Source organism: Gossypium raimondii, chromosome 1 (genome assembly GCF_025698545.1).
Source record: "Gossypium raimondii isolate GPD5lz chromosome 1, ASM2569854v1, whole genome shotgun sequence".
In the NCBI taxonomy this organism is placed as follows: domain Eukaryota; kingdom Viridiplantae; phylum Streptophyta; class Magnoliopsida; order Malvales; family Malvaceae; genus Gossypium; species Gossypium raimondii.
This window is the reverse complement of record NC_068565.1, coordinates 37,269,097-37,286,036: the sequence shown is the minus strand read 5'-3', so window position 1 is coordinate 37,286,036 and position 16,940 is coordinate 37,269,097. Positions and strand designations below refer to the sequence as shown.

Genomic DNA, 16,940 nt, shown 5'->3' with positions numbered 1-16,940 from the left:
ATTATTTTACGAGAGTTTAATTAATTTTTAGTACAAGTGCCACGAGTCGAGCTCTTTTTGAGCTTATATTATCTCGAGTTCAAATCAATTCAGGCTTGGATATTCTTGGGTTAGAAGTTTTCTCAGACCCGATCCTTTTTAGATTCGAATTTTTTTTAGCTTGAATTTTCTCGGATTTGAATCAGTTTTGGTTGGACAAGCTTAAACATATTCAAATAATTTTGATATTTTATAAAATATATTTCAAATGTAACAATTAATTTACTTTTACACGATGATGACACAATAAAAGTCACTTAATATAAAGCAATAATTTTATATAGATGTTTTATTTTAATAGAAATGTTATCTATAACATAACTACACAATACTTATTACATGTAATGTTTGTAAGTATAAAATTCTTAATGTCACGTCTACAAATTCAACAAAAATATTATTAGTGTTAATAAAATAATTTAAAAATTAAACTATTTTTCCACTCCAATTGCCTAGTCATCATTTTTTCATGATAATTGCCACATCATCCCATGTTAGATGCTTTGACGGAAAGCTATATTTTGGAGGCTCAATTTATTGCTAATTTTCAATTAAGGACTTAAATTATTGTAGTTTTTTATTAGAGTTTTATTTGATTTTTAAAATATTTTTTGAAGCTTTCTATAATATAATAATAGTTGTATATATGTATCAATAGTTTTATTCATAATTATATACTATATTATTATATTGTGTAATAGTATATCATCTTTTGTAGTTAGCTATTAAAACTGACTTACCTAACCAAATCGAGCCAGTTCAAGCAAATCGGGTGGTAAATTCAAATTTTATTTCAATAATAGTTATTATATATTGTAACGACCTGATTTTAAACGGTGTTGGAAAACACAATTTCAAAGCAGATTTTGTAATTTGAATTAGTGAATTATTATTTGAAGAGTTGACATATCTAGTATGAGATTATAATAGTGAATTATTGAGCAATTAAATTGAAAATGTTGTTAATTATAGTACAGGGACTAAATTGCAAATGAGTCATCACAAGTGAGAATTGATTGTGAGGCTTTATTTGGCAATTGATCCAAGGACCATGTTGATATATTACCATCATTATTCCATAGCTGAATGAATTTATCTCATTCATCCAATTCCACTAAATTAATTAATGATAGATAATAACCATCCGTCTAAGGCTTAATTAAGTTTAATTATTTTGCTAATATTTTTATATATATTAAGTGAGTGGAAAAGAGAATGGATGATATCTTCTTCCTCATACCAATTGTTGTTTATGCTAAGAAGAAAGAAATAAAAAGTTTGTTAGTTTTCCTCACTTTTGTCGTTCCAAATTACTAGAGCTAAAGACAATGTTGGGAAGTCGAGGGATAATAGAGAGGCGAAGGTCGTAGATGAGTAGCTCCATTTCGGTCTGCGCTATCGTGATTTGATTTAAATGTATATCCTATTAAGTAGCAAATTGAATAAGGTAAAAATGTTTATTTGTCTCATGATTGGTAAGTATACTTGTGATATGATGACTATTGTATTTTGAATATTTATGTGAATGAGTTCATGTTACAATGTAATGATAAATGTTTAGAAATAGATATATGAAATGTATGTTATATGATTATGTGATCTCATAAAAGATTGATATATGAAGACATGATATTAAGATGAACGGGTTATGAAAATGTTGTGTAATGATTATAAGATGTGAGACTTATGCATATGAATATGAGAAATGCCCTATTAAACGGTCTTAGATAGAGTTTGAGTATAGTTGTCATGTCATAGGATTCATATACATTATTGGTGGGAGCATACTAATACTTCGGTGTGATTATTCTAGAACTTTGGTGCGATTTGTTCTGGCAATTCGATGCAATTTGTATTGGCACTTCGGTGCAATTACCTTTGTGGAGTGTTAGGGAGATTAGTGCATTTATTCCTGATCAGCACTTTGGTGCTTATTTTGGAGTGTTAGGAGTTTAAATTTATATATCTGTCTTGAATCTGTGTCTGATTAATAGGGGCCTCAAATTATGTGCTACATGATTGAATATGTTAGTTGAATTTTGAGATGAATAACTTATGCTTGAATTGAATAATTGAAATAAATGCAAGTGTGATGAACCATAGCATGTGAAAGATCATGCAAAACATGTAACATGAGCCCTAAGGGTTGATGATGTTATGAAACGAGTTGAACTATTTTATTGGTGAAATTAAGTTAAAGATATTGATTTGAGAATGACATAAGTTATAAATGATACTGAGATAGCATTGATGTTATGATTATTTCAAATGTAGATACTAAATATAGTAATGTAAAGTTTGAAAGACATATCAATTAGTTGACACATAAAGCTTAATTCGAATGAAGAATTCATAAGAAAGTACAAAAGAAATGAGCATGAGATAATGATCGTTGATATTGAATGTTTATAAATGAAATTACAATTAGCTTATGTGCTTAATTTAAATATGTATTTTTTTGGATTATGTTATTATCACTAAGCTTTTTTGTTCAGTGTACGAATTTATCTATTTCCGTGCAAATGTAATGAGTAGGTCTCTAGGATTTTGGGAAGGTTGATAGCATCTAGGACCCACTTTTCAACTCAGCAGAGTTTGTATAGTCTTTTGTACGTTGTATTTCAAGTTGGCATGTACCTAGTGTCAGGCTTAATTTTGGAGTCCATTTTGATGACTTAGCATGTAATGAATTGTAATCTAAGTATGTTTATACATGTATAATGGTGTGAGCATCATGGTATGTATGATCTTGGATAATGTTTATGCTATGATTCATAAGTTGCTTGCATGCCAAGTAAGATATTTTGAAGTTTGAATTTGGAGATAATGTGATCATGTTGATGGTATGTGATTGAATGTGGTTAGGTAAACAATTTTGGTGTTTAGGACATGTATTTCAAGTCCCGTAAACTTAGGAAATGAATTGGTCTTGTTTTGGGTTAAATAAGTGACTTTAGAGGTTATTTTGGGTCCTAGCAAATTTGTTTCAGTACAAGTGGTCAGATGTATCAATATAAGTCAATAGCAAAAAAAAAAAAAAGAGTACAATAACAAGTACTTGTATCAATACAAGTACCCACTTGTGTTGATAAAACTGGGTTAGACAAGGGGTTCCTCCCTTATTTTGAGTTTGTTTTAATTCCTAAAGACGCATACTTGGTCTCAATCACCCCCAAACTCCTAAAACTCGTTTTAAAATATTTCTAACATGATTTAAATAACTTGAAAATGATTTTAATCAATGTGAATGTATTGTTATGAATTGATTAATGCTTGATGTTCATATTAAATTTGAAATAAGAGTTAGTTTGAGCTGTTCCGACAACAAATGTGATGGCTCACATTCGGACTCGGTGACCAAGTCGGGTGTGGGGAATCACATATGTATAAATAATTTTAAAATATATTATTATATTATATAATATTATATCACATACGGTAATATATTAAATATTAAATATTAAATATATTTTTTATTTTATTAGTTTAAATATGCTCTAAGCCTTTATACTCTTCGTACATTTGAAAGTTAATTCTTCTATTATATTATATAATCTTATCTTAAATAATATAATATATAATAAATTAATAGTTTGGATATACTGGTATACCAATCACACATACACGTGTCATATGAAAATAAAAATAAAAATAAAATCAATTAATTTAAAATGTGAGTTGAAAGGAATAATATAAGTAAAAGAAATGATTAGATAATTCAACATGCTAAGGTATGAGTTGATTAAAATCTTTTATGGTCATTTTGTTATTAAATTATTAGATAATCCATTTTCACAGTAATTCACACATTTTAAAATTTAAACTACTCTTTGTAATACCTAATTTTAGCCGGCTCACATATGGAAACATAATTTTTGAGGATATGCAATCTTAGATATGATATGCAATCCTAGATATGATATGCAATCTTAGATATGATATATGCAATCTTAGATATGATATGCAATCTTAGATATGATATATAATCTTTAGATATGATATGCAATCTTAGAATATATGATTTTGTAATCTTAGAGATTTAATTTGTAGATACCCTTTAATCTCAGCCGTTGATGTAATTGATCTGTACCGTTGGATTTGGGGAGGCTCAACTATAAATAGAGGCCTCTCCATTCATTGTAAAAGACAGGAGGGGGGAAAAAGATGAGGAATAAAAAAGGAACGATTGGCAGTTTTTTAAAGGTGGTTTACTATTTTTTTCTTTCGATTATTTTTTTTACTTATTTACGATTTTAAAAAAGGGAGAAGGTGATACCACTGCGAATTTTATTTATTTATTTTATTTAGCCCCTCCGCCTTTTAATGTTTTTTTAATTAAGTTTTCTTTATTTTTTAATTTACCCTTTTATTTATTTTAAATTCCAATTTAATCCTTTTGAACGACACCGTTTTAGAGGAGAAGGGAAAATTTCCTTCCAGCCCCTCTATGTAATTCGACGTTCAAATTAGTCCTTTTACTTTTATTTATTTGGATTTACCCTGATTTTTAAATTGCGATTCAATTTAGTTTTTATGTTCTTTTATTTATTTTATTAATTAATAGTGTAATTATTATTTTATTCTATTTTTATCTATATATATTCCTTTTATATGTACATATATATATATATATATTTTTAATGAATATTTTCATATTTATATGTATATATTTACATTTTTAAGTGATTAAATACTCACCCTTTTTTTCCTTTTTTAAAATATACTTATTTTATTATTTTATATATGTACGTATAATTATATTTTTTTCTTTATTTTCATAAGTATATTATGTATTGTATTTATATATAAATTCTATGACCTAAAATTTTATTTGTAAATTATATGTATATTTTAATCTTCATAATTTCCATGTGTACATCTTTTGATCCTTATTTATTTGTTTGCTATCCCATCCATTGTATAATTGTGTTTACATTTAATATTTTGCATGTCATGGATTACTTTTTTTATTTCGTTTATGCATTTGCTTATATTATTTTTATGTCGATGATGTATTTATTATTGTTATTGTTATTATAGCATTTGCATGTATAAAATCACGTTACATCATTTTTTACTCAAATTTAAAGATAGAAAATTTTTTAAAATTGAGATAATGTTCGTATTTAGGATTTTCAAGGGAATTGAGCCCTAACGTATTGGGTTCCAATTTTCTTCGTTAAATCCGATAATCGAGTATTTCTCTTCAATCAAAAAATAAAAACTCATTATTGGGAATTCAACATGTTGTGTTCTAACGTATTGGATGTGACGCATTGATTTCTCGAAATGAAGATTTTTTAAAAATAATAAAGGAAATATTCCGAATTTGGGATTTTAAAGGAATTGTGCCCTAACGTATTGGGTGTGATTTCTTAAATCTTGGATAAGTGGATGTTCTTTTAAAGTAAAGGAAATACTCCGAGTTTGGGATTCTAGAGGAATCGTGCCCTAACGTATTGAGTGTGATTTCTTAAATCTTGGATAAGTGGATGTTCTTCTAAAATTTTATTGTACAAGTATTTTGACCCAATTCATTTTGGGGAAAATTAGAATGATGTGCCCTAACGCATTGGGTGTGGTATCTTCTTTCTCTGAAATAATAAGGGTCTTAATACGTAGCCTTTTAAGTTTTGCTAAGGATTACGTTTTTTTTCCAAATTATCGACCTTAAGACACTAATTAATTAACTAGGTACCAATTTTGGGCGTTACGAGGGTGCTAATCCTTCCTCATACGTAACTGACTCCCGGATCCGTTTTTCTAAAACTCGTAGACCAAAGCCTTTTTTTAGGTGATCCAGTCACACCCTAATAAAGATTGGTGGCGACTCCCAATTTTAATTTTTTAAAAAGTTGACAACCTAAAACATTTTTGTTTTTCAAAAGATGGTTTCGACACTCTTCGTTCCCCTGAAATTGTTTCAACATTTTTTTAGTTCCATTTTCTTCTATAAAATCAAACTGAGTTATCAACAAAATTTGCAAACAATTAGGCCTTAACAAAAGCAAAACGCAAGATAAATAAATTCTACTTTAAGAAGGATTTTATTTTATTTTATTAAAGGAATAAAAGTAAACCAATAAAAAAATTAAAATTAAGGGAAAATATATAATTCCCGTCTGTATTTTGGGTTCAATTTTGAAAAATCTTCCGAAAACCTATGAATAAATTAAAATTTTTCAACATATTCATATTCTAATTTGATAGGTCGAAAGATTATACAAATGTAGCAATTAATGAGAAATGAATCACATTGAGAATTCCGAATGGTGAAAAAGAAAAACAAGGGAATTGTAACATCCCTAAGTCGAGAAAAGATGAAATGTGTTGGAATTTTCAAAGGAAATAAAATAAGAATTATTAGAGTTAGTAGAGAAGGCAATTGAAAGGAGTCATGTATTTAGAGAAATAAATCCTAGGTGTTGACTAAATTGTAAAGAAATAAAAAGTGGTGGAGTCAAAGTGTGAAATTCAAAAAGTTGAGGGGTTACAATGTAAATTAAAAAAATTTGAAGGACCAAAATTAGTAAATAAAGACCAAATTGAATAAGTCATAATTTTATAAAAAGTGAATAGCGAAATTGTAGAGAATTATGAGGGCTAAACCTTTTGTTAATAGTTGCAAAATTTGGGGAAGAGAAGGTCTAGGTTACCAACACACTTTATTTGGTTTATGGCATGGCTTAACCTATCGACTACAATCTTCTCTTTTGTGTCTTGCAATCACATTCGTTTGATTTATTTCACTAAAGAAATATTTCACTGTGTAAGTAAAAGTGTCGACAAGAGGAAGAGTTCGTGCACATAATGTATACAGTGGGAATCTACTTTATAGAAATATTCTTTTTATTGGGGGGTCTTTTAAGTTCAAATAAACACCAAAAATATAGTATAATAAATGTTAACTTTTGTACTAAAATTGTGTGATCATTCATATTTATTTAATTTAAGTTTAGTTTTATAGAAATATGTCTACAGTTTTCTCAAGGTCACCCACATTTTTTTATTTTTAAAAATAAAATTATTTTATTTAATATTTTAAACGTAAATAACTTAATATATTTTATAATATCTACATTACTATATATTTAATTTCATATGATATAAATTGAGTCAGACGAACTTCAAATTTTAAATATCACAATCCAAGCTCAACCGATATTTCAAATTTTTTTCCTAAATTTATTTTCTATATTCAAATCTTTTCAAATTTCGTGTCGACTTTAGATCAACTATTAAACAAGTGTAATTTATATATCTAAAATGCGGTAAAATATGCAGGGCATTATATGTTTTATTTATTTCACATGAGTAAAAGTATAGCTTAGTTTGGTTTGGTTTGGTTTGGTTTAGTAGGGATTTTGAATTTTTGAACCCATGTCATAATTTAGTTTTGATTTTTCTTTTTATACCAAGTTTGGGTTTTGAATGTTTGGAGTTTATATTAATAATAATATTTTTTTATAAAACTTTTAAGTTATTTTTTTTTAGATTCGAATCAATTATTTGTCTTTTGACAGGCTTTTTCTCTATCTTTTGATATGTTTTTATTTTCTTTAATTTCCTATTTTGGGTAACCTGCTTGTCTTTTTCCGTAGGAAGAAAATGGAGGATTCAATTGCAGGTCTTTCGTTGGATGATGAAGAGGAAGAAATCATTCAACTGGAGGTGGAAAAGACTAGTCAAGAGATCTCGTATGTGAACTGTTTAGTGGGAGTATTTCTTACTTCTAGTGTTGTGCATTTTCAAGCAATGCAATCGACTTTGGCAAGTGTTTGGCATCCAATAGGGGGTGTTTCAATCTCAAATCTGGGAAGGGAGAGATATTTATTTCATTTTTATTATGAAGTGGATGTGGAGAGAGTTATGAAGAATGGGCCATGGAATTTTAATTCCCATTTACTAATTCTACATCGATGGAAGACGGGAGAGGATCCTTTAACTGTTCAATTACATTGGGTGGATTTTTGGCTACTAATACATGACCTCCCTCTTGGTTTTATGGCAGATACTGTTGCTTATCAGTTGAGAAATTTTATTGGGGAATTTATTGAATATGACACTGTTGCAACTCAACTGGGATATAAATGCATCATGAGAATTTGGGTGAGGGTGGATGTTAGAAAGCCTCTTAAGAGAAAGAAGAGGACTGCACTAAAATATGGTGAATCAGTTTATGTTCGTTTTGAGTACAAAAAATTGACTCTATTTTGCTTTCTATGTGGCAAATTTGGACATGGTGAAAGTTTTTGCTCGATTAGAGCTATTCAACCACAGTCAGAATATGTCTTTATTTGGGATATTTCTCTGCATGCTCAACCAAGAAAGAATCTGTCATGGAAGAGCAAGTGGTTAGTGGAAGACGATGGGGGAGAAACCTTCTATTTTTGGCAACACAATGTCAACTAGGGAAAAAAAGAATGTGGGGATTCTGAAATCAAATTCAGTGAATAAAGGTGAGAATTGGGGTTCTATCCCAAAAGATTCTGTTTCTGTAAAAGATAAAGGAAAGTCTACTTTTGCTCTAGGCCCATTAAAACTTGGGGAAATGGATCAACATCATGATGGATTTGACGAGGAAATGGTAGCATATGAGGAAGCGAGTAGTCCAATAATGCATAGTGATGAACTTAAACGACCCCGCATACAATTTAATGTTTCACGAGTTTCTGGAAATGATGATTCGAATGAAACTTTTGGTACTTCATTGCAAGTACAAAATACTAAAAGATTGGCAGGCCTTGATAAGCAAGCCAGCCGGGAACAATGAAACTCTTAAGCTGGAATGTTCGGGGTTTAGGGAGGCCTCGAATTGTTAATCGTCTCCGGCATATGCTGAGAGACATAAATCCCACGGTGGTGTTTTCAATTGAAACGAAGCTTCAGAGTTGTAATATGGAAAAGGTCAGGCGTAAGTGTGGTTTCCTAATGGAATAGATGTTGATTCAGATGAAAGAAGTGGGGGTTTATCTTTCGGTTGGGTTGAGAAACTTGGTAATCTGGTTGTCTATCTCAACTTGCTTCCTCTTCTGGTTGACTCACTGCCGGAAATTGGAAGATTTAGCTGTTTATTCTTTGGGGAGTTTAGATTTGCAAAGAGCTTGAAAAACTGTAGAAATGAGAAGACGATTTCTTGTTTTGGGGCCTGTTGCTTTTTTGGTTTTCTATTTCCCTGTTATTTGGTTTTTCCTTTCATTTTTTCTTTTGGGTTTGTTATAAACTTCTCTGATTTGGTCTTTTAGGCTCAAGTATTAATCGGACTTTATTTTAAAAAAAAGCTATTTTTTTAAAATACTCACTTTTACCATATAAAAATATAAATTAAATTGAATTAGAGAAATTAGAATTATTAATTGATGACCCATTTAGCATGGAATGGAATGGAATATTCCAAGTTTTGAAAAGAAAGATGAATGCAAGTTAGAAAGGGCAATCCATGGATGCATGTGACTCTGTAGAGGCGGCTTTCAAGTTCCAAGTCCCGATGGTGGAGTCTAGGCTGGGCTGGGCTATTTTTATTCCACATTTTCTTGCTTTCGCTTTAATAGTATTTATAACGAATGAGTTTCCCAAGAAGATGCCTACCTCTCTTAGCTTAGCTTAGGCACTGAAACTTTGTTTATGGACCATTCAAGTTGGAAGAGAGAGGTCGATGACAAAAGTTGTATTCAACATCTTCATTATTTTATTTGGCAATCGAAAATAAACCCCCCCGAAAAGATTGTTATGAGTTTAATCATAAAATTTTATGTTAAAAATGATACGTTCATTATTCAAAAAAAAAAAAGAGTAGTCCTATTTAAATATAACTATTTTGAGCATGTAATTACATATTGTGCAAATAATTAAAATTAATAGGTAAAAAAAATTCGTATAATGCGTACCAAAGCATTTTTACACTTTTCATTTATGTTTTTAACCAAAACTACGTCTGCCCCTGCATATATTACAATCGAAGAAGCCAAAGACGACGACAATGCTGTTAGTAAGATGTTGGAGATGAGAACAAACAGCGAAACAATACAGACCGTCCAAATTTCATCCAGAGGTTGAGAATATGCGGAGAATCGTATTGAAAAGCAAGTTGCCACTTCTTCAAACAAACAACACCCTTGATTTTAGAAAGTAAAAATGGAGGAAAGTTAAAGATAAGCATTGAAAAGAGCTCCAATAATATCTGATCCGCAAAGTGAAAAGTAAAAAATCAGAGAAGACCACCACCATCCATTTTATTTGTGTGGCCTGGGTCTTGACTTCGAGGAGTGGATGCCCTTTCCTCCATCCGCCTTTAAAACTACCTAACACATCCCTTTCTGTTTTCCATACGCCTCCTCTCCTGGCCTAAATCAATATCCTGGGGGGAAATAACCAACAGGAGACAATCAAATCCCACTTTCTTTTTTCTTTTTCCACTTTATTATTTTACAATGCTGCTAATCTTTTGATTTCTGTTGATTCAATTTTTTATTTTTTTAATCATTTTCAATCTGTTTTTCTTATTATTTAGTACCCCCAACACACACACAAAATGGCAATTGCTTGGTCTGAAAAAGCTTCTTATGTGGAGGTTTTGTCTAGGCCTCCATCTTTATCTCCACCGGTCATCCTAACCCAAGGCGAATTGAAAAAAATTGCCGCATACAAAGCCGTTGAGTTCGTTGAATCAGGAATGGTTCTGGGTCTAGGCACTGGTTCGACAGCCAAACACGCCGTGGATCGCATCGGTGAGTTGCTTCGCCTCGGCAAGCTCAAAAACATCGTAGGAATTCCCACCTCCAAGAAAACGCAAGAACAGGCTGTTTCTTTAGGCATCCCGCTCTCGGATCTCGACCACCATTCCACCATCGATTTAGCAATCGACGGCGCCGATGAAGTGGACCCACATCTTAATCTCGTCAAAGGCAGAGGTGGGTCCCTGTTAAGAGAGAAAATGGTGGAAGGGACTTGTAAGAAATTTATTTGTATTGTTGATGAATCCAAATTGGTTAAGCACTTGGGAGGGAGTGGCTTAGCCATGCCTGTTGAAGTTGTCCCCTTTTGCTGGAAATTCACAGCTAATAAACTCCAAAACCTGTTCGAAGATTCGGGTTGTGTGGCCAAGCTCAGGAATGATTCTAAAGGGAAATCCTTTGTAACAGATAATGGGAATTATATTGTGGATTTGTATTTGAAGAAAGACATTGGGGATTTGCAGGTGGCAAGCGATGCTATTCTGAGGATTGCTGGTGTCGTTGAACATGGCATGTTTCTTGATATGGCTACGACTGTTATTGTTGCAGGTGAGCTTGGGATCACCATCAAGAACAAGTAGAAACTGCGACAAAAATTACTCTAACTCTTTTTTTTTACATATACTATTTAGGATTTAATATTTTGTAATAGGGGGGTAGATTTTTGGATTGCTTTTTAGCATACATCGATTTACGATGATGATAATGAGAAAGGTTGGCTTTCTCAAGTTTTGCTGTTTTAGGCAAATGAGGGAAGGAGTTGGGATGTATGCCAACTATTATGATAATATAAATAACTAAATTTTAATTATTCTTTGGATGTTTGTTGTTTTGATGGAATTGTTATAGATTTGACTCATGTTGGCTAATAAATTGATTAAGTCCATAAAATATAATCGGCATGGCAACTTTGTATATTTTTATGACATTCAAATTAAACTTTAATTGCTACTCAAATAAAGCATTTGTTTGGAGAATCTTGGTGCCAATGAGAGTTTGATCCAAATGCTTGAAATTTAGTAGTCGTGGAGGCTGAGAGTACCAGAAGGCAGAACGTTCTGCCTAGGAATAGAGGTCTGACTGGGATAAACTTTCTCACAGGCTGGTCTTCTTTAAAGAAGGTTCGTTCCTTTGGAACCATATGCTCCATAGTACAGCAAGCCATGGGTTTCATCCCTTCTCGAATGTAGAATGTCGGCTGGTTGAATTCTATCAACTCCAATGCTATAGGCCTAACAATATTGAGAAATATCTTGGTTTAAGGGCTAAGATTAAGGGTGGCTTTTTTAAGCCCTTCTTATACTTTTACACACTTGCATTCTAAGATGTCAAGTATTTTCATTTACTATTTGTCACGCTTTAAAGTTTCTAAAGACTTCTAGTGGTAGCATAGTGACGAAAAATCATTGAAATAATTGGGAAGCTCTTACTCCACCTAAATCACATGGAAGCTTGAGTTTTAGACGAGTTGCTAATATGAAGCAAGCCTTCCTAGCCAAGTTGTCTTGGAAATTACTTGATAAGAAAAGCTACCTCCAAACCAAAACGATTGGAAAAAATAAGCAAAGCATTCTCCATAGGGGAGGCAAGGCTTTTGGGTCAGAATCATTGGCCTTCTTCACATGGGTTTGATTCTTGGCTTTATGTTTGAGTATTTAAATAAAAATTCTGGAGTTGAAAAGTAGTGGTTGACCCATTTTATAGGTTCGATTGAATGGGTAGTTTCTTTTTGCTATTTAATTAATACCCAGAAAAAACACAAATCAAGATAAGTAATAAAAAAATAGCATCACCGACTCCGGCCCAAGTCCCAAGGATTGAGGTCTATCAAATCACCCATTTATCTCACATTAAATTACTTGGATTCCAATTTTAATATATTTTGTGACGCACATAGGTCAAAATATAATTAGAAATTAAAATTTAAATAAAAATTAGAACTTGAAGATCGATGTGGCTTTTGGTAAAGCAAAGATTTGATTTGAAAAACATGATTGACAACTATAAAATAAAATCATATCAATATATAATCAAAATATAATAGAACAACTATACATGGTTACATGGTAGAATGGAAACCCAACCCAAATTTGAACTCACTATATAATAAGATGAATCACCGTAGGAAGAGTACGAAGATTGTAACATTTTGAATTAGAAGTAACAAATTTAGAGGTAAATGATCATAGGGAATTAGGGATAAGATGAAAGAGAAGTGCGGCGATTGAAGTTGGTAAGATAAAGAGAAGAAGAAGAGCCATCCCCAAAGCAACGGCAGGCCTGGTTTCCATGAGCTTGGATTGCAAGCTCCCCACAGCTTGGCAAACATCGAGGTCGTACTTTTCTTTCTTGTATTGTTTCTCCCACTCCATCCAATGCTGGGGAGGCTCATAACTCTTCTCCACCCTCTGCATCTCCTGAATCCGCTTTCTCAACACTATCATGCTCTCATCCACTAGCTTCCCGTCGAAATTGTGACTATATGGCCCTGATGATCTTTTTGAAGCCATTACTTTGACATTTACCGTCTTTGCTCCTCCCAAACCCTTTCTCCCACCTATTAGGTGGCTGGAGAAGCGATGTTGTGGTGGAGGAGCTGAAGCTGAGGACTTAGAAAGACAAGAAGTAGTAGCCTGCATGGTTTTTGGACGTGAAGTTATCTCTGGAATAAGTGGCGCAATGATTTTGGGAAGAAAAAAAGTAGAGAGTATTTATAGAAGAAAGAAGATGGTGAAGGACCGTCAAAAACCTGGAATTTAGAGATTGATTTGGAAGAAAGGTCAGATAACGTGTGGGACACTCGATTTTTAATTGGAAGATTCTGTAGTAAGAAATGGGAATGTACGTGCGTATCCTATGGGGGCGGCGCCAGTCACACCGCGTCCACTTGTATCTACATCATTTCATGCAATTTTTAATCCCTCTCTTACACCTACTCTTCCTGCCCTTCTATATTTAATTCTTTATTTATTCACCTAGTCCCATCATCTTTCTGTTTTCTTTTAACATTAAATATAAAATTAAATACTAATTTTATATTTAACCTCTAATATTATTATGATAACAGATTCGTGGTTTCATATTTTTATATATTTTAAATAAAAATATAAATCTAAAATAAATAGTAGTAATGAACGTATCTAACATCCCTTTTTACTCTTGAGAACCGCAGGATACTTTCCATATATTCTATTAATTATGAGTAAATATTAATCGAAATGTTTAAACATATTATATTTAAAAATATATAAAAATAAAAATTTTATCATACATGTATCCGTGTAAAAATTATGTGTTTAGAACACAATTATACACTTAAAATAACATATAATAAATAATGAAATGCAGTGTTCAAAATTAATAATAACACATGTCATATGTACGAAATTAAAATAAAAAAATTTAAATTGTGAGTAAAATTAAATTTAAATAAATAAATACGTCATATTAATAATATTCAATGCACTCTAATTATTTATCACGATATTATCAATTTTTATAGCACGTAAAAAATTACATTGGTTCAATATTAAAATCTAATTATAAATAATTAAAGGGTTAATTTGAATTAGAGGCCCATAAACTATGCTCTTTATTTGAATTAGATTCTTTTTCTTTTGGTCGAGTTAGGTATATAAACTTCATTCCGTAATTAATGTTATCCCTATCATTACATCCATTAAAAAAATCTTTGCAACCAATCAACAAGCGGCACGTGTCTTTAAAAATATAATTTATATAAATTTAACTAGAAATTTGAAAAGTTAAATAAAAGTATATTATTATTTAAAATAAAAATTATCCCTCCCTGCCTCCCAGCCTATTTTCATGTTTGTTTATTTATTTTAAGTTTTTAATGTTTGGTTAGTGATAGTTAAAAGTTTTAAAATAGTGTTTGTGGTCATTTATATAATTGTTTACGAACATATACTTGAACACGTTTACAAATAATATCATGAAGAATAAACTAACAAACAATAAATAAACATACATATTATCTTTTAGATATAAAATAATTAAATATAAATATCAATAGTTTTAATATAAATAGAATAAGCACGTGAACTATAATAATATTATTAATTATACGATAACTGAACCGTAAATGAGTTTTAAATACACTTAAAATAATTTATGAAATGAGCTTTAAGCGAACATCAGCGTGTTTGTTTATGAACACAAACGAACCAACCAAATTTTGTTCATGTTCGGTTCACTTAATAAATAGGCTTAAACGTCGATTGAGTCTTAGCTCGATTGGCATAGGCATTGTTGCCAATGTAAGAGGACGTGGATTCGAGTGCGTTGAAATGCATTATCCTCCTATTTATGAGTTAAGGAGGAGCTATGGATAGTTCTAGACATTGTGTCAAAAAGAGCAGATGTAATCGGAATCTATAATGTGATTGTTCAAGAAAAAAAGCAAGCTTAAACATTTTGATTTTTTTTTTGTTTGTTTAGCTTAATAAATAAGTATTAACGAAAAAAATTTAATTGTTCATGAACTATTTATCGAATAGTTACTCATGTATAAATTTACGTATCGGGAATAACTTATAGTAGAATCATCCGAAAATATACAATTATTAGATAACAATAAAATAGTGCAACATCACTAGTTTTCAAAGACATACAAAGATTATTCGACACTCAATTATATATGATATCATTCTAATTTAATTTAATTTTAATTAAATTACTTAAAAATAATTAAAATTTTGAGGAAAAATGCAAAGATGTGGAAAAGAAAAGTAAAAGTAAAATATAAAATGTTGAAAACAATAATTAAAAATTAGAAAACTAATAAAATTATAAAGAAATTGAAAATTGAAAAATTAAAATCAATCATTAAATATTTTTAAAAACCTAGAAAAGAGTTTGCAAAAATGGAAAATGATTACAGCCACCCGCAGTGTTACCAAACCATGGAATTTCATTAATTTTTATGAAAATATAGAAAATCAAAAATTGAAAAAGAAAAATTAGGTGTCTAGACATTGAAAATTTAAAAGAAATTAAAATTTTGACTACATAAAAATAAAAGTTGATTAAATTTTAAAAGAAAAGTAAAATAATTTTAAAATTTATTAAAGAAGAAAACATGTTTCTTTGTTTATTAAATGTTTAAATAATTTAATTAAAGTTAAAAAGATGATTTTGAATATGAAGATTAGTATGATAATACTTTCACAATTTTTAAAGTGGATGATGGGGAATTATTTTATTGGTGACTAAAATATTTAATTTTTCGGATTATCCTAATATAATTTAGGTATAATGACTTATTTGATCCTTTAACTTTATAAAAAAATGTCATTTTAGTTCTCCATTCACTTTTTCGCCACTTTTAGTCCTTAAACTTACATTTTTCTATTAAATCACCTCAAATGGATGAGAAAGTTAACGTTCATTAACTGTATTGATGTGGCATGCACATGAATTGTCACGTGGATTACATGTCAGAATTTAATTGACTTTTAATTTTTTTAAAGTTAAAAGTATTTTTTATAGTTTTTATGTTTTTTTGAATTTTTTAAAATTTCAAAATTAATTAAATATTGGCATGCCACATATGCAAAATTAAAAAACGTTAACTTTTCCATAAATTTTGAGGTTATTTGACAAAAATACAAGTTAACGAGTTAAAAAGACGAAAAATTAAATTGAGAAATTAAAATAATTTATTTCGTAAAGTTGAAGGTTCAAAAATAATCATGCCTATAATTTATTCCCTAATGTTCTCTTTTAATGAAACATTGACGGTAAATAAAATATAAAATTCATTAATAACCATTTTGAAGACGTTGGAATGAATATCTAAATTTATGTTTTCTATCATTGCAAACTTAACTTATGATTATTTAGAATTAATTCTAATAATTAATAAAAACATTCATACATCAAATAACAATTTCATTAGTAAAAAAAGAAAAAAGATGAAGATGAGAGTGGGGGCAACATTGTACTTGGAGGCCAAATTACTTTTCTAGTAGGAAAAAGATTCTATCCTGTTTAGTTATATAAACTCATATTTTTTCAAAAAAGTGAGAATGGGAGGTAAAGAGATTAGATTTTAGAGTTGGGACTGAGGAGAGAATTTTTTATTGTTTTCTTTTTATAAATTTCTCATTAAACAAGGGTTTCAACAGTTACCTGACACAAATAAGT

At 30.2% G+C, this 16,940-nt stretch overlaps 3 protein-coding genes across 3 annotated transcripts; 2 read left to right on the top strand and 1 right to left on the bottom strand.

The window, feature by feature from the left end:
• Positions 1–7,647: 7,647 nt before the first annotated feature.
• Positions 7,648–8,812, top strand: LOC105786997 (uncharacterized). The gene is made up of 2 exons (XM_012613461.1): positions 7,648–8,393; positions 8,452–8,812. Exons 1-2 carry the CDS (start codon positions 7,648–7,650, stop codon positions 8,810–8,812), a joined length of 1,107 nt encoding a protein of 368 aa, XP_012468915.1.
• Positions 8,813–10,266: 1,454 nt separating this feature from the next.
• LOC105785732 (probable ribose-5-phosphate isomerase 2) lies at positions 10,267–11,583 on the top strand. The gene has a single exon (XM_012611871.2). It carries the CDS (start codon positions 10,571–10,573, stop codon positions 11,351–11,353), a length of 783 nt encoding a protein of 260 aa, XP_012467325.1. The 5' UTR covers positions 10,267–10,570; the 3' UTR covers positions 11,354–11,583.
• Positions 11,584–12,955: 1,372 nt separating this feature from the next.
• Positions 12,956–13,411, bottom strand: LOC105785731 (uncharacterized). The gene has a single exon (XM_012611870.2). It carries the CDS (start codon positions 13,409–13,411, stop codon positions 12,956–12,958), a length of 456 nt encoding a protein of 151 aa, XP_012467324.1.
• Positions 13,412–16,940: the final 3,529 nt, after the last annotated feature.